We start from the raw sequence: 19,677 nt of genomic DNA, 5'->3' as shown, positions 1-19,677 counted from the left end.
CATCGTCAGTAAATTATGACAAGAATTGTATATAAGATCTATAATCTACTTTAATGTGGCCATGATCTGGAATTTCGTCAACGAGATGAAGAATCAAATCAAAGTCTCATCATTACTTATGTGTTTTGGAAATAAAATTAATATACCTATCTACTAAAATCTTAGTGACTACAGTAGCTTTTTTGTACTGAAGCAATGAGAAATATTTATTACTTTCGATAATTGTTTGAAATATCCATTTGATAGATAATCTATGTCCATTTCTGTCAGTTTTAAGAAAACATTGTTTGTTGATGAGCGGCCAAAAATAAAAGTAAAAATGCGATCACGCACACACATGTAAAGTGTTCCTTCCTTTACCTTGTTCCTCAGAGGTCATGTTAGAGAATGCAAAGGTTAATTGGGTTCCACAATACAATACTCTGTTGATTTCTTTTATTCTACAATGGATCATTGTCCATCACAAAACCTTTATATTGTCTCGGCACCCAGACATCCACCCTTAGCTCTCAGCAACGGGTTGTTGCAACCCCCTTTTGTTCTTTCATACATCATTCAAAGAACTAGTGACCTAATGGGCTGTCGAAAAAAAAAAAAAAAAACAGAAACAGAAAATAACGGTCAGAAGGTAAAAGGGGAGGAAATAACATAAAACTTATTCACGTGTTTTGACATATTACAAGTTGATTCAAACACAGACATTTTAGGAATCAGATCGAATCTTATCGGTATACATTGGACTGATTCGATCCCACTATCTTTTGTATAAAGCTACATGTTTGTTTCTCCCTTATACAAATCCACCCATTGGTTTACTACATTAGGTAGCTGTAGGGAAGAGACTGCCAGTCATTTCAAACTCGCGCGAACCGCATGTGGCCCTTCACTGTTTTTTCTACAGCCCTCGGTTCACTCCGAGTAAATAACATGAAATAAATAAATAAATAAATAAAAATTCTCACTTATGAAAAATAACAAGTCCGCAAAAGATCCAGCTTAACAGACATTCTCAAAAGACCGATAGTTGTACTGAAAATCGCCAGTGCTAAAAGCGTGTCTTCAGATACCAGAAAGCTAGTTTAGTTGTAGGAAAATTGGAGAAAAAAAAGCCAGATATCAGAAAAGAAACTATTCATGCCATAAATATGTCATTCTTCTTCCCAAATTTACCATTCTGTCTCTAAAATGTACCTTTCTCTTCCCAAATTTACTATTCTCCAGTTTGATTGTAGAATTTTCAATGAAAAGTTGTCACCCAAAATAATCTTAACAAATAAAACACAGTTCTGACCAGAGCAGAATGAAATGTATTAAAAACTATACTTACAATGTGTTACAGTTTCAAGGACCTAACGTCCTCTTCATCAGACACCAACACGGTGTTGTTGGTGTCTGATGAAGAGGACGTTAGGTCCTTGAAACTGTAACACATTGTAAGTATAGTTTTTAATATATTTCATTCTGCTCTGGTCAGAACTGTGTTTTATTTGTTAAGCTACTTATCCAGAGCCATGGAGTTTGTCCAAAATAATCTCAAGGGCGCAACCTACGCCCCAAAATTCACCTGTGGGCATCCCATGCTGGAGGTTCCTGCCTCGATTCCAGGTGAAGTGAGAGTGTAGTGAACGACATCGTGCCCGTGAGGTTTTCTCAGGGTCCACCCATTTTCTCCCACAATCTCTTTCCATCAAGTCTTTCATAATCATTAATATTTACAGTCAAACCTCGATAAGTGAGATCGCAAATGAACGCCAGCTGAATCTCATTTTTAGAGGTATCTCACTTATCGAGTGTCTTACTTAACAGGTTGAAATAATCAATCTCATTTATAGAGGTAATGTTGAAAGACAAGATTCCCAGTAATAATAGAGATTTCTCAGTCATTCAGACCCTACTTATATTTTAGTAACCGGCTCCACTCTAGTAAGTAGGTGTACACCGTTTAGGTTTGAATAATGTAATGCTAAATTTCCGTAATGCTAGAGGTTTTAAGTTTCAATTACAATTTATCATACAGTCCAGTGACGACATCTTAACAAATCTTTTCACTTTAGCCTTTTCAATAACTTTATTCTTTGGAGAAATTCCATCACTACCTCACTTGACCTAACGCTTTAAAGTCTGCAATAGGTCAAGCACGTATTTTGCTGCACACGATATTAGAAGCAAACAATTACCTTCCATACACATTTATTATATACACAAATATTTATCATATTTTTGTTAATGATAAAAGTCCGTATACCTTAACGAGTTTTTCATGACTTAAAGGTAGGTAATAGCCTATAATTATCTAATTTAATAAAACGTTTAGGAATTTTGGGTTGCCACTACGAAAAAAAAAATCACGCTTTATTTTTCTTAGTAAACCAGTAAATCATGACCTACCACATACGTTCGTAGACATGCATATATTGCATGCATTGTTTACAGTTTTCTCTCTCACCTTCTCGATACACGGAAACCAAGAATTGCTTAACTTACACAAACTTGCGTATGCGAATATACGAACGATGTATCCGTGTTGATGTATTTATTTTCCATAGGCCTATGCTATTAATAGATACGAGGATGATGTAATGTGTTTATTAGTTTTTTTTTTAGTACATGACATCATTTGCATTGTTCTTTTTGCGACAAGTATGTTACTTTCACTACTTTTTGTAGCAAAAGGTTGTGGGGTCGAACATTTTGCAAGTCATTTTTTCCCTTCATGTTATTTCTCTTATCTTCCATTACGAATCATGCATTGAATCTACATGCATAGGCCTATAAATTATTCTTCTTGATTTAATTAAGAAATATCTGTAAATAATAATAATAATAATAATAATAATAATAATAATAATAATAATAATAATAATAATAATAATAATAATAATAATAATAATAATAATAATACTTTTAATTATTATTATTATTATTATTATTATTATTATTATTATTATTATTATTATTATTATTATTATTATTATTATTATTATTATTATTATTATTATTATTAGGCTATCAACTCCCAAATTTTGCCCTCTAGGATCACGTTTCGTTAAACTGTATCTTATTTCCAGCCTATGGCTGAATGAAACTATTTATAAACAATATTTAAGATATAAACTTTAGCATATGAAATGCGCAGTTTATCTCCTGGTCCACATACAATACAAGATGCACTGCAGAGTTTCCTCGTAGCTAGCGTATGTCCCTTCGATATGGGAGATTCGTATTCGATTCTGGGTTGAAGTTCAGATGTTTCGGCTCTCCAGTGTTCGTAGTTTGTGGGAAATGTCCCTAATCTAGGAAAATTTCATAGGTAAATTTAGCGAAATGGGAAAACGGGATTTTTGTTTTATAAAACGTGAAAATCCACTGACTGATTGACCAATATAAATGCTTAAATTTTTCTTTGTTCTTCAGAAATAAACCAACACAATAGCAATACTTTGTGTGTGCGTGTGTGCGTTCAAAGTAGCATAATTTACATCTATAGTTGACTATGTATATTTATTTTTAAAAAATAGTGAAGGAAAAGGATTTAAAATAGATGCAAAAAGCAAATGAGTAAAAAAATATGATTCACACGTATCCTTTAGTACAGCTAAATTAATATTTCCTATCATATAACTTTTGTCATACTAATTGGACACTCAACAAACTAGGAAAAAATTGATAGGAAAAGGGAAACTTTTATGTCAATCAAGGGAAATTTTCTTAAGGAAACCCATAGACACTGCTCTGAACTCATGTCTCATATAGCCTCAATGTTGAAAGAGATGCTAAACTCCAATTTTGCCGACCAATCAAGAGTTATTACATGCAATTATGGAGACATATACAATACTATCATAACAGTTGTGTAATTAGCTACGTATTTCAAAACACAATAGAATCTAGATTGAATACACCATATCTCTACACACGAAGATCACCAATACTTAAATACTTTTAATTCAAGGTAGTTGCAATCAAATATACTTTATTTAAATTGAGAAGTTAACACTTATTAGTATAGGGCTATAATATATTCTATATTAGCATTTCTTTCTTAAACTTTAGGTGGGCATCAGGTCCATCATCCTCTAATACAGTTACAGACCTGACTTATTCGTCGTAATAGAAGCAGTAATACTAATAGTTTTAGTAGTGCGAAAAGTACAGGAATGAAATCTGTCTGCTGTCTGTCTAAATCAGATACGTGTTTTGTATACTGAATTTGTCTAGCGTCCATATTTTCAATGCCAAGAATTGATACCATCTTTATGGGTGAAAGCAGAGAACATTTCAAAAGACATCAAGTCTGTCACACCTCTTACAAAAAGCTTAGACAGAACCATAACTGATTTTATCTTTTATCATTGGTACTGGGTCTCCTAAAAATAAATGCAATTTTTTTTATTGCTTTTCCTTTTGGAGCAAGTATTATTATTATATGTGATGCAGAAGTTTTCTTTTCTTACACATAGATAATCTCTTTGGACCAACGCACGTAGGCAATACATGTCACACCTTATTCTTCTGATGACTTGTTTGTTGTGTCGTGTTAAACATGAAACAGCATGACAAACCATACCTTGGCTCGTACTGATGCTAAAACTTCCGAGAAAATGGAGTGCAATGAAAAGAAGCGAATCTATTCCATTTAAAGTACAGTGGTTTCGAAATATTCCTCACAAATGTGAAGTGTCACTTTCACTTATGATTACCATGGTTTAGTTTTCCTAAACAGGGCTGTGGCTAATGTCTAACTTTATTATTATTATTATTATTATTATTATTATTATTATTATTATTATTATTATTATTATTATTAGTAGTAGTAGTAGTAGTAGTAGTAGTAGTAGTAGTAGTAGTAGTATTAGTATTAGTAGTAGTAGTATTGAAAATAAAATCAACAGTCACCTTATTTTAATCAAATATTATTCCGAATGCCAGCTCACAAAATATATGTGAGAAACGTTTTTTCAAAACTCGATAGAGCACAAATTTTGAGAATCCGAGGTATATATGGAATAGGCATGCTTTTTAAGCTACCAATCGAGCTGTGAAATCAGACTTGGCAAATCTCGATATGTATCGTGTGTATAGCATACTGAATCATGAGCGTTTTGTCAGAACTAGATAGAGCTCATGCACAGCAATTTCTCAAAACTCGATACAGCACATAGCTGAATACTACCGAATCCTGCAATCTCGTGGAGTTGTCAGAGTTCTTAATAGGAACTGGCAAATCAAAACACTGAAAGAGATTTCTCAGAAGATTCTGAAAGCAAAGTTGCCATTGCACATAGTAATGCAACGTGTCATATTCTACAGAAGTATGTACTGATAGTGTAAGTGTGCAGCACGCTTACATTGGGTTGCCTGTGGAGGTTTCTGTTTTCAGATCTGGAATTAAAACATGCCACAATGAAAGCTAAGATCCTCATACCTACAGAAGATGAATATAGTATCCAGTGAGAAGAAGAAGGACGTAAAGAAACTCTTACACTTTTTTCGAAATGCCGGAAGAAGCAAGAGACTTTTATGATGTTCTCAGAGACTGCTAACTACAACGTAAATGTATGCTTCATTACTAACTATTGTAAACACTTTGTATTCTTACATCCTGGTGTTACTTTTTGAAATTTTCCATAATGTCTATTATTTTTTCATTCGTAACCATGTAGAAGTAAACCTTTATACTGTACACAAAACTAACTCAACAAAACAAAATACTAATCAAAACTAAATAAAGAATATATAATGACGATATAAAACTAAAATTACAATAGTAATATAACAGTATAACACTATAAAACAATAATACTAGCGGCAAATTCAGATTCAGTCACATTCCTATGTTTCCTGTCCATGTTCTCTATCGAGTTTTGAGAAAACCTGCATTTTTTAAGTAGCCAATTCTATGACAAATATTTGTATTTTCTAGGAGATTCACGTTGTCTGTACTTGTCCCAGGATAATAACTAGTATTACCTACAATTACGTTTCTTTAATGAAAGGTTATGTACAATAATAACAAAAATGCAATTCCTGTAAAAATGATGTTTTGTGCTCTATCGAACTTTTTGAAAAAACGCTCCTCATATATATAGTATACGTAAAGGAACATAAACAACCACTCCGGAAAAGATGTGCTTTTGTATAAGATTATAAGACACCATTCAGTGTTACCTGAAAGTCCAAACTGTACATAGTCTTTACCAAGAAAAATCATATCATATGATTTGCAAAATGTATATGGTAACGTAGAATACCTCAGTATGTACCGCATATATCATTTGTATAGCTCCATTGTATTCCTGTCTATAGCTATTCGTATTTTAGAATTTTCGTTAATGTTATCATAGAAACAGGAAACGATGTAGCTAAGCCAAGGAGCCAACAACCATCAATTTTCATACAATGCTTTCTTGGGAATGTTGGTCCAAAATTGTAGAATTCTCCTCGGAAGTCTCTGAGGTAACGTTTACAAAAGTAGGAAAAACTTGGTAATCTTGTCGTAGGGTTGTAAAACGTTTGAAGTTCCGAGCATGCAGGGTCCGAGTTCAAGAGCCGCGCCCATTGGATTTACAGAAACGCATAATTTTTTGCCAGTGGTTCAACAGATTCACACGGAACAATGTGGTCAACAAACTGAACCAAACATTTTTCATTCATGATTGCTGGTTCCATTTATGTGGATACGTGAAATCAAAATACTGAGATACGGACAACCCTCACCCAGTACTTGAAGTTCCATTTCATTTTGAGAAAGTGGGAGTATGGTGCACAATTTGAAGGAGAAGAATTTTTTTCCCAACACGACTGTTGATTCAAAAGTGTATAGTGACATCATCACTCAATTTGTAGCTTTGCTTGAGGCAAAACATTATTGTTGGTTCAAACATGATAGAGCAACGAGCCATACATCAAATGAATCAATGTATATGCTGAGACGTCGAAAATAGAAAATTTTGTCCGCCTCGCGCAACAGACCTAAACCCTCCAAACTTATATTTGTGGGGTTATCTTAAGAATATAATGTACAAAAACAATCCAAGGACAAATTATCATCTATAGAGGAATATAATTAGAGCAGTTAGTGGCATCCCGGTCCCACCACTGCACAAACTGGCCTCCAGTATGTCATCATGTTAATTGTGCCTCGCAGTTGACTAATCATTTCTAAAATTTTCTCTAAATGTTAAATTTTGTTGCCCATCCTTATGTACTAATAAACTGTAGTCACATGTAAATATTTCATGTTACATTACTGTAATTGAAATATGAAGAATTTATATTATTTACAATTTTCTTAAATTGGAGTTCGGGGACTTTAGAAACGCACTGTTTTTTTTTTTTTAATCTACTTTTGTAAGTGTTTGTGTACAACATCATGAGATAGTTTCATTTGTATTACTTATAATCTACTACTGCATTACACGTATTAGTGATATATTATACTAGAGCACATGTATTAATATACGAGTAAATATGAAACTTGAAAAAGAGTGGAAGACATTTCTACTTTAGACTACTCCCAACAAAACAAAACAAAAAACAAAACAAAACAAAACAAAAAACTCTGGCTGTGTGTCTGCTTGCAATGCCGTTTCCTCACTCAAAACTTCATTCGGTTGCATTTAGTACTCATCAATAGCAGCATGTGCTTACATTGGATTATTTCTTATTCATATATATTCAGTCATGAAAGGAATCCTGTTATCGAAGTGATTCAAAGAGACAGAGAGATCCATTATAAATAACTAATGTATACATATGGGATTATGCGCGCCCACAGTTATGTAACAAATTGGTAACGGTACATAGACTTACGCATTTGAACGGCATGTTAAGAAGATTAGTTTGTCTGAACACCTTGACCTTGTCTGTCTCGTTATAGTGAGTGTAATCTGTAGATAACTGCACTTTTGCTGAATTTATATAGTTAAGTTTATTCATACTTCATTGAGGAATGAACAAGGCCACTCTATTCTATGATTTGCATCACTCCTTCATTGGAAGAATGTTTATATCTTACTATTTTTACTTATGTTTTGTCAGCTCTTCGTTGTTGACCAACTAAAATTTAAAAAATTATTCTTTTTAAAATTTGCCATATGATCTATCTGCGCTAACTTCATCATTTCTCCAATAGTATGTCACTAGGTGAAGCATGACACTAATTTTTGGGTAAGCTGATGTAGGCATACATTCCCGAAGTTCAAATTTTAAAGTAATAACAATATATGAAATTTCTCAAACTGAAGAGAATGAAAACTGTAATTCAGTGTCTTACAATCTTTACGCTGAAGGAGATGGAGGCTTAACGAAAGTAAATAATTATAGAAAAAATGGTGGAGTGAAAACGTGGGAGGAGAAGGAGAACTCTAAGAAAATCCACAGATATAATTATATCGAGAACAAATTCAAAAGCCTGGGTTCGAAACAGGTAAATTGAACAACTGGAGTTTTTCATGCGAAAAAAAAAGTTTGTTTCGTGCTCAAAAACTTGTGGGTAAACAACAGGGTGGTCCAAAAGTAGGTATACAAACCAGCATCGATCAAGTATGACATTTTAATTTATTAAGAGAATGAACTTATTTGCTTCTGTCTGTTCCGAGCTTCAGGTATAAGTGAAAAGAAATTAAGAACAACTAATGAAGAAACTAAGCCAATACCTGTATGGATAATAATATGATATAAAATGCCATGAGCCGATCACTTCGGGACTGTATACCTACTTTTGGGCTACTCTGTATGTTTAACCTATTTATGTTGAAGTATCGCTATACTAATAATGTCTATAGAATGGTTGTCGACGTTCTTTAATCTTCCTTACACGAAAAAATATTATTATTATTATTATTATTATTATTATTATTATTATTATTATTATTATTATTATTATTATTATTATTATTATTATTATTATTATTATTATTATTATTATTACCAAACATTTGCCTATCACTATCTTACATTAGATAGTTTCAAAGTTATTTGTCAAATAGAACTTTTAAAGTAAAAATAGGCCATGTAACATCTAGTCAAGATCAAATAGGGAAGGGAATACTTCAAGGGATTTCCTTGAGGCCGCTTCTTTTCTCTTTATTTATCAATGATCTACCAGGAAAAGTCAAGTATTCAAAACTACTATTACACACATACGACATAAAACTCTTTATTGCAGTTAATAATGAGCATGATAATTATCTCTTGCAGAAACATTTAGATGCAGTTAATCACTGATACGAAGACAATTTATTAACGACTAACTCTGAAACAACTAAATATATGACATTCTCTAATAAAACTCAATATTTTGTCAGCAAATATAAAATTAATGGAGTAAGAATAAACAAAGTAGAGCAAATTAAAGATCTCGGTGTTATATATGACAGACAATTGAAATTTGATGATCATATAAATGATATAGTGCAATTAACGAGAAAAACAATAGGTTTTATATTTAATCAATGGTCTGATTTTATAAATGGTTGTTCTCATATAAGACACTTGTTAGATCCAAACTTGAATTTGATTCAGTCGTTTGGAACTGTTTAATATACTTGTTAATAAAATCGAAACTGTACAGAAATGTTTTATACGAGAACTATGTAATAAAATAAAATAATAATAAAAAGTTACTATTCACGTGAGTACGAATATTGGTTAACTTTTGGGGGACTTCAATCTCTATCAGAAAGAAGGAAATTTATTGATAAACACTGTATTTAAATGGTATTGGATAACAAATATAGTACCGATTACTGCTTGAAAAAATAGGAATAAGAGTGCCGATTTATAGTGCAAGAGGTCAATCGACATTGGTAGCACTAACTTTTTAAAACTCGAAATATTGAGAAGTGTGACAATGTCTTAGAACAATTTAAAATGAAGATGTTGGGAGAAATAATAGAGCAATTTTTACAAAAATTAAACTGTTTTAATTTTTTATGACGAGGGACTAGATTTTATTGTTATTATGTATCTTAAGAATATATTTAATTATTTAATCTTTTATTCAAAGAACCAATCTTTTATGTTGAAACATAACAACCAGGATCTATTGCATATCGGATATGAAATTTTACGCAAAGTTGACTCATTCTTTAAACGATAATTAAATGAAGCTTTAATTTCTATAATTCTGTAAATGGTATATTGACTGCTTCTATTTTAATCTTATTTAATAATCAGCTTGAATCTTGTGATTTGAATATATTAACCCTCTGACAAGGGTCTTAACCTACTAATATTCATTCTATACTACAAGTTTTCTGGTCTGTTTTAAATAATTGTATAATGGTTTTAACATAGCATTGTATTTTTTCCAATGAGCTGTTCACACCATTGAAAATAAAGTTATTATTATTATTATTTGAATACTTTTCCGATATAATCTCTATTGATGTGAGGCAGACAACTTGCGCAATAGGAAAAGGAACATAGACATGTTTCTGGTTGTGACGGTTTCCCTAAAGTTCACTAGCACCAAATAAATGCAACACATTACTGCATAGTGTAAGAGATAATAAGTGAAAAGTTAAAAAAAAAAAAAAAAAAAAAAAATTCTAATAATGCTCTTAAATTTTACCTGTACGTTGAATATGACCCTATCCATGATATTCATTATACAGAATTCACTCATAATTAGGTCTTAGGTGTACGCTAACGCAATATATATTAGAAACGCCATCTTTGCCTGCAATGTATTAAATTAAAATACGCTTTCTTGCTTTCAATGCACGTACGTCTGCAAAAACTTAAGTACATGCACTATATAGATCTACATCCTTGCTGTATACACTTGTTTCTTAGTTTGTTTTTTTTTTTAAATTGAAGTAAAAGAAATGAAAAACATTCTTTTTCTTTAGTTTGAAACTTAAACGAGTAGCATGTGAGGAGAGATTCTAAAATCAAGTAAAATATGGGACAAGGTGGCCATACGGTAGCCTTTTATAGTTCTAATATTTTTTCTGGATTTCGTATCGTTGCGTGTGAGTGTGTGTGTACTATTAAGAAAAAAAACTAACAAAGATGCCCCCGGCGGCTATCAAAGTTGTTGCAATGATTACTAAACAGCTTTGTTTGTCATTATTTAAATTCCATCTTTGTTTCCTTTTGTGAAGAGTCTGCAGTTGCAAGATAATTTGAAAGACATTAACACATTCAATGTGCTAAGTGGAGACAAGTAAAGCCCATTTCAAACAGTTTGTGTAGCGAGAAAACGCGTTTATCATGCAAGAATTGCATTACTATCACCGTTTCTTTTTCTCAAAAAGAAAGAAACAAAAAAATTTCATTAAAATACAACCTGTCTGCTTCCAGTGCACGTAATAACGCAATAACGTTGAACATTTTTTGTTTTAGCTTTCTTTATTTGATTCTTTAACACACCTTTACACTCCTTTAAGACTTGTAATGTCGTTGGTTTAGGAGGAAATTATTAAAATTATTTCTCTCATTAAAGACTTTGTTTCATGTATATTTTCAAACTTTTTTTTGTGTGTATAAGCTTACTTTAAAATTGAAAATAGTTTCTTTCGAGTAAGGCATATGATGCCAATGTAAGTTATACGTATTTAGAGTATGTTAAGCTAATCATAGGTGTATGAAGCAATCATGTCCTTCAAGATTTACTAAAGTTTCTCTCTGGTTCGAGCGGTCCTGGGTTCGATTCCTGGTGGGGACACTCGGTCGAAAAAATGTAAAATGCTTTTTAAGGCCAATCATCCTGAATGAGATTTTCTTGGGATTTCCTCATTCATATTAGGTAAATACCGAGGTGGTTCCTAACATATAGGTCCCAAACCGCTTCCTTTCTTTCCCAATCCTTCCTTCCTTCCCTTTCCCCGGATAGTGTGCTCACCGAGGAACGTTATCCCTCATACATGACGAACCAACATGGCCATAGATGCCGAAAGCCCAGAAATCAAAAATCCTAAATCATGAAGTTTCTCTGAAAGTTTAGTATCACACTAAGACAGACTTTATCAACCTATTTCAAATCACATCCTGTTGCTTGCGATCCCTACAAGTAATTTCCGGTTTGTTGTCAGTTTCTTTTTATTGCAGTTCATCGCTTACAGTTGTATTTGCAGTTTCCTTGTATCTCAATGTAGAGTTTTTTTTCACTACTTTTATTCCTCTTTTATTACATTTTTTTTTTTAAACGAGACTCTAATTTTTTAAACTTTTGTTTCATGTTCTTTGATGTATTTGACAAGTGTATGGAAATAAGAAATATGTGTTTCTAAATAAGAAATTGTAAAATGCATTCGAAAAGATATATTTTTCAGTTGCTATAGATCCTAATTACATATATATATATATATATATATATATATATATATATATATATATATATATATATATATATACAGTGGCGGATCCAGGATATGATCAAGGGTAGGGGTTAAACCATAGTTTGCAGCTTTATCCAGTGTAAAGCAGGATTGAAGTCTATTTTATCCAGTGTATACCTGAGCGTCAAGTGGGGCTATGGCCCCTATATTTCTCTTGGATCCGCGCTTATATATATATACATACATACATACACACACACACACACACATATATATATATATATATATATATATATATTTGCTACCCCCACAGAGATCCCGATCTCCAGGTTGAGAAAGCCCATACTAATAAATACGTTCGTAAATCCATGCATGACTATAACCGTTCGCATACATAGAGAGAAAAATTTCTGACCACATAGTACTGGTCATACCCCAGTAGCAAGAAAGCTTTCGGCCAGTTTGCACGTGCCTGGCTTTTGGCTTTCTAAGCTTGCAGTTGAAACGCATGCTTTCGTACAATCTTTGTCTGTTGTTGTACTTGCAAGCGCTGCTATAGACCTTTCGTAGAGCGTTATAGCATCATTGACCGTACATTAGCTATTGACTTCACCTGACTTGTAAAACGCTTGCGTCAAGCTTGAATGGAACACTGAATGCAAGGTTTCCCCCATGTTAACTTCGTTACTGGAATCTAGCTTGCGGCATGCTTGCACGTTTTCCAATCAAGCTGGACGCAAGCTTGGCCGACTTGCAATTCAAGCTTACAGCAAGCGGTTTGCTAGTTGTTTCTGCTACTAGAGTAGACACCATCATATATATTAGTCGCCTGTCGTAGTGTAGGCGTGTAATTCAGCTCCCCTGGAGGTAACATAGTGTAGTTGATAATTGCCTATATTATGAGGAGTGATCTTGGAGGGGTTAAGGAAAGGGATATCTAATACATTTCTAAACAGAGAATACGACTAATTTTTAATTGATTTGCTCAGTGCTGCTTTGCACATACAAGAAATCTTAATGATGATTGTTATCAAATTAATTTCAATGTGTTTCTTTTTTTATCTTTCTTGCAGACAGCAACTCTTAGCGGCTACGCTGGTAATTCTGTAGAGAAGCTAGTATTCTTCAACCATACTGAGTGTGAATGTCAAGATAAGACTCAAGATATGATGCCTAAAGACGGCGAGAAACCAAGTCTTTATACAACTTATCCAAGAAATATTTATAGATCATTTAGACCAGAAAGGCCTCCAGATACCAAAGTGTAAGTGCAACATTTTATTTTTATTACTATTACATAATTTTCGTACTGTAGATTTTCCTGTTCGCTTGTATATTTTCTATTAGAGTCAAATTTTGCAATCATCAGACTTTTCTCCCGGTCTAATTCTTTTTATCTTCAATGATAACGCAATGTTTATCCGTTTCTACTCTGGATATCTTAATACAACGTGGACCCTTCAACAGCGCAACTCTTTATGCGCGGGGCGATTATCACAATTTTTGAAGGGTTGGGCATCAGTTGAAATATCTTGGCTCTTAATTGACAGAAACACATGAAACAAACAGTGGTGGATCTAGAAGGTAAAACCTAGAGGGCAGCTAGAAATCAGATTATGATAGATATCTATATCATGAGTTTACTATAACCTTTCAAAAATATATAAATAATAGCTTAAGTTATTTTTTGTCATCCAAAAAGCTGTCGGCCCCCGGCCTAGGAATAGATCCGCCTCTGAAACAAACAAAAATACATTTTATTGCCAACACATTTTTATTATTTTACAAACAATAAACATTTTTGGAGCTCATCCCCTCTGAAATATTGAAAACAGCGATGATGTGGCCATTTTTTCTCGGATTGTCTTCAATGTACTTTATAATGAACGAGAAACATTTTATTCCAATAGAATTTTTATATGTTCATTTTGAGCCCCGCCCACAAGATTGTGATATTTAGTGAGACAATCCTGAGTTGGCAACACTTTTTACAGACATGCGATTTGCACCCACGGAAGAATTAAGGAATTAGATTTCTGGGCTTTTGGCATCTATAGCCATGTTTGCTCGTCACATAATATGAGGGATGACGTCCGTCGGCGATTTTACTGGCCTCGGAATTGGAGAGGAAGAAAGGAATGGGGAAGGAAGGAAGCGCTCTGGAACCATTACGTTAGGTACCTTCCCAGCATTTGCCTGGTATGAATCAGGAAAACTCAGGAAAAACCTCATCCAGGATGGCTGGTCTGAAAAAAAAACTGTTACACCTTTCCGATCGAGTGTCTCCAGGGAGCACGCACGAAAAAAAAAAAAAAAACAATCACATAAAGAATCATTTGCACTACTCAGATTTGTTATCTGTACTCTGTATCAAGCCAAGAATTCAAACATTAAGAAAGGGTGGTAAGAAGGAAAAGCAGCACAAACTACGAGTCGAAGGTGATTAGGGTGAAAGCAGCAGTTCTCTAAGTGAAAGTCGTGATTGTTTTCTAAGTTGAACTGTATTCTTCCCGTGCAAAGAACAGACACTTTTGCCAAAAGTAATAATAATAATAATAATAATAATAATAATAATAATAATAATAATAATAATAATAATAATAATAATAATAATAATAATAATAATAATAATAATAATTTGAGTACTATCAAAGCCTAAGCACGACTGAAGGACAACTATGCATAAATGTGAAAGGTCCTTGTCTTCCAGTCTTTGATATTCTTAAATGGATCGCAGCTACAATTTTGTCATTGTTCTTTCGACTATTGTAACTGACAATGCATAACCTTAAGCTATTCTTCAGCAAAGCCTCATATAACATCCTGTCTGATTCATAGTATATCTAATGTCGCCCGCCATAACTACATCCAAAATAGGATCTAAACTAATGCACCACAGAATAGCAGAAGAAGCTTGTTAGGAAGTGCCATCTCTCACTATCAACAACGACGCTGTATCAGTTGACAGTGAATATCCGATAACAATAATTGTTTATCGGATCTAAGGCATAAAACAAATGCTAAAAGCTATGAGGTAGATCGTATTATTTTCAACATACCAATAGCCGAAGCCATGTTGACGCAAAGCAAGCAAATACAAATGAAGTTTGTGGTGAATTAATCATAGTATCAGAGGAAAACAAAAGAGATGTAGGTGTAGACATTGTATGGAAAGTTTTATCTATAAGAAAATACATGGCTTGTCAATTTAGCCCTTACAACTTAGTGGTATTAACAAGATGTTCATACAGTATACATTTCTTTCTTACCAATTGTGATGCGCGTGGTAACCATTTTACAACGTGTTTCTTTTTCCCTCAATGAAAAATGTTGAAACAGGGTCGTCTGAACCTAGAAGATTGGGCATCGAATAATTTAATTGTTTTGTTTATGAATTGAATCATTTCCTAATGATTTTTAAAGCAATTTCCGAATATCAATTACATAATTTGATTTGGCTGATAAATTATTGTTATTCTCTTTTTACTTGTGCTTAATGATACCATAGAGACTATGAATCATAGTGTTATAAATTTCAACACTGACTTTGTAATGAAATTTAAAATAAATACTACTACTGATATATTTATATAAATATATGCAATATTTACAAGTAGCTGCAACATGAATAGTGTCCGTGATTCTCAACCTCACATGGTGTTCGGCACCTATCTAACCCCCAATCACCAAAATATTCCTTAAAATATCTCTAGTTATACAATTCTCCCCTTTTTCGAATAGGGCAATTATCTGCAATAGGAGAATCGCCCCCCCCCTGTAAGTGACATGAAGGAGTCCGTTGCTGCAGCAAGAATCATCTTCCAGTAGGATAACACGCGTTCCCATACCGCGAGGGCAACCTAGCTTTATCTGCTCGCTATTTGCCTTCTACCTTAGCCACCTAAGTCTCCAGACCTAAGCCCTATTATGGAACGTGGTGAGACAATGTCTGATCGTTAGCCTGGCTACAACAACGACTAGTGTTACCCATTACGACCAGTTACACCAAACTCTAGAGTGGGCGTGGTATATCTCCCACGCTCCCAGACAGACATTTAACATCTGTACGACAGGCTATCCGCTCTAGACCGACCAACAATATGTTCTAATTAGCCCCTTAGGAACACCGTAGAAGTGCACCCTTGGAAAAGTGTTTGTGTAATTCTGTAGATGAATTATACTTTTTTAAATAATAATAATAATAATAATAATAATAATAATAATAATAATAATAATAATAATAATAATAATAATAATAATACTCCAATGTTCCCTCCCTTGGCGCTTTTTGGCGTCTAACTAGCAGTCGCTTTTGGCGCTAATTTTTTTTATATTCTCTCTCGTAAATTATTTCCCACCTTAGTTTTTTTCTCAGCATTTGTGGTTAGGTGTCTCTTATTAGTCTGGTTCCCAATCATTTAATTATATCAGACCGTATTTTTTAATAAAAATTACATCATACACATATGGAACAATTACAATGTACAAACACACACGCAAACGCACACAGTACATATATATGTACTTTTTCCTGGAATCTTTATTAAATACACATACTTTTTTCTCTTTCTCCACTTTTACTTGTGATTTTGTTATATTTATTTGTTACCTTTCTTTTTATTTACATATACAATACAATTTTATGAAGAATACATATTCTTTTACAACACATGAATTAAAAACTATATATTTAATTTGATAGTATCTTTACATTCGGTCGATCTCCTGGTTTTCTCCGGTTTCTTCTCTCCGGCAGTCTTCTGGTCTCCTGGAAAACGCGATCCTGAAGATGAACCTGTGATCCTCTTTCTTCGACTTCTTTTGAAGCACTGAACTATACTGAACTTTTTCCACTAATAAACATTACATTTACTTTATTACACACACACAATATGCACTCGTACTAATATCTGAAGCGATAAGTAAATTTTTTCTTCCCTGTTAAGATTACTTATTCCAAACGTCTTCTCATGTTCCCTTCTGTGCTTCTTGCTATTGCATTTATATGTTGTTCCTTCTGATACTTTGAGATTATCTCACAATTCATCACATTCTTTGAATAAATCTTCTATCCTTAATACTTCATTAATATTCCTCCCCAACTCTTGCCCACAAGCTTTCATGTCAAGAATATCTCGAAACAAGGAGATGCGCTCTTGTCATTATTATTCAGTTTTGTTCGGACGTATGCCAGGCCTTAGCCAGCCCAAAATTTAGGGCGGCGGTAGAAGTTGGATGGGGTGGGGGGCGATCCAATAATATTATAGTTCCTCACCATATTATAGTTCATTTGCAAACCAACGTGAAAATTTTATGGGACTAGTAAAAATTTAGGGGGTAGGGGCCGGCCCCCTAGACTCCCGTGGATACGGGCCTGGAGTATGCTATAAGGAAAATCTAAGATAGCAACCCGGCGTTAGAGCTGAATGTTATTCACCAGGTGATGGCATATGTTGATGATGTAGACTTGATAGAGATAATAGTAGAACAATAGAAAGAAATGCAGAGGTCTTATTAAACACTTGTACTGTACACTGTAAACAATTACGGTCACATTTACTGACCTATTACTGTCAATTCTGACTGCCAACTGATTATTGTAAAATTTACGGTATTACTGTAAAATTTATGGTTACATTCCATAAAAAGGCCGTATTTATGCCCTATTATAAGGTAACCAAGAAAGTTCTGTCGCTTTTTCACCCACCACCTTCGATATATCACCTAAGACGTACCTGGAAGATCAAAAATAGTCCCCATCAGCATCGACGACCTTCTGTCAATGTTCTGCAAGTCCACGGATTCCATTGCGGTAGAACATGGTAGGCCGTGAAACGAAGAAGGTATCAAGCGCATTTTGCACCTCTACTAGGGATTTCAACTGGCGTCCTCTAAGGTGATTGTCCAAGGAATGGAACAGGGGATAATCGGACTATGGAATGTCCGAGAGTATGGCGGATACAATAGTGTTTCCCATCCAAGGCATAGAATGGTGTCCCGGGTCATCTTAGCCACGTGTGCTTAGCGTTGTTCTGTAACAGGACGGCTCTCCGCGATTCAGAAGTGCTAGATCCAGATTTTTGAGTTTTTCTTGAACACAGCTCAACTGTTGACATTACACAGTTGCATTGATGCTCTGATCAGTTGGTAGCAGTTCCCGATGCATGATGACACGACCAGTCCACCAAACACACAGGAGGGCCTTCTTCTGGTGCAGTGCTGGTTTCGGCTGTTTTGGAACCGATTCATAGGATGCTAACCAATGTTGACGGCGTCATAGAACTTCGTACAGGACCCACTTCTCATCACATGTGTATACTCTTTCCAGAAATGACCGTGTGCATGGGTTCCCTCGGAGTTCTCCCGTTTCCTTCCACTTTCTTCATTCCGCCATTTTACTCATTTCTCATAATCACCGTCTCCTTTAGCCTAGCCGGCATAACTATGGGATGTAAAACTCAAAAATTTCATTTTCATTTTCTGTCCAGAAATGGCTCCTTTCTCAGACTAGACAGGTTTCTGCTCGCGTTGCCTTCTGGCCCGGAGTCAAATCATGTGGGATCCTTCGACCCAACTTGTAGTGCTTCCCAAGTTGATGGAGGTTCTGCCAAATGGTTTCTTCACTCACACTGAATTGTAGTCTCAGTTTCTCACATGTCTGGCCATTGTTCGCCTCAATTTTTGCCTGAAGATCTTCATCTTTTACATGTGTTGTTCTTCCAGCACGTGGTGCGTCTTCGAGTGTTTCGGTCACCATTATTAAACTTGTTAAAACACCGCTGCACTATCCACGTAGTCACCAAAGGTCATGTAGCCAGAATGGAAAGAAGGAGGAACGCTCTCAAAATTTTGACTGAAAATCCAATCGGAAAACGACCATATGGAGGAGCTAGGCGCAGATAGGAGGACAACATTAAGACGGATCTCACAGAAATAAGAATACAAAGTAGAAACTAGATCCAGTTGGCTAAGGACAGAAGTCAATGGAGAGCTTTTGTCATCGCGGCATTGAACCCCCGGATATAGTAAGCCATCGAATTAGTTAGTTAGTTTTAGCTATTAAAGGAATTATATTTGCTCTTATATTCTGAGTTTGTGTACATTCAAACACTACATGTTCTCGTGTTTTTGATTGGTTACAAAATCTACAATTCATGTATTCAATTAAGTGTAATACTTGTAACATTGTATTGTATGGTCCATGTTCTGTAATGTTATGTATTATGCATTTCTTTGGTTGTACGGTATATTCAATTTCAAATGCCTTTATTAAAGATAGCGAGATTCAGTCAAGACTGCTCTAACACGAAAAAAAAAAAGTAAAGCAAAGGAGTAAAGAGTAATAATTAAAAAAAAAAAAATCACATTCAAAATAGGATGATATACTTGA

General features: G+C 34.2%; 2 protein-coding genes across 2 annotated transcripts in view; one reads left to right on the top strand and one right to left on the bottom strand.

The window, feature by feature from the left end:
- The window catches only part of RpL9 (ribosomal protein L9), a 375,798-nt gene that overhangs the window by 304,851 nt on the left and 51,270 nt on the right, over positions 1–19,677 (bottom strand). The gene's annotated exons all lie outside the window — the stretch shown is intronic.
- The window catches only part of LOC145686132 (uncharacterized), a 33,664-nt gene continuing 27,330 nt past the window's right edge, over positions 13,344–19,677 (top strand). Inside the window, exon 1 of the mRNA XM_081759112.1 lies at positions 13,344–13,551. Within this exon, the coding sequence (XP_081615238.1) occupies positions 13,454–13,551 (98 nt within the window). The 5' untranslated portion in view covers positions 13,344–13,453. The remainder of the gene's footprint in view (positions 13,552–19,677) is intronic.

Source organism: Thermobia domestica, chromosome 5 (assembly GCF_964235325.1).
Source record: "Thermobia domestica chromosome 5, izTheDome1.hap1.1, whole genome shotgun sequence".
NCBI lineage: Eukaryota > Metazoa > Arthropoda > Insecta > Zygentoma > Lepismatidae > Thermobia > Thermobia domestica.
The sequence above is the reverse complement of the archived record's forward strand: the minus strand, read 5'-3'. Positions and strand labels throughout refer to the sequence as shown.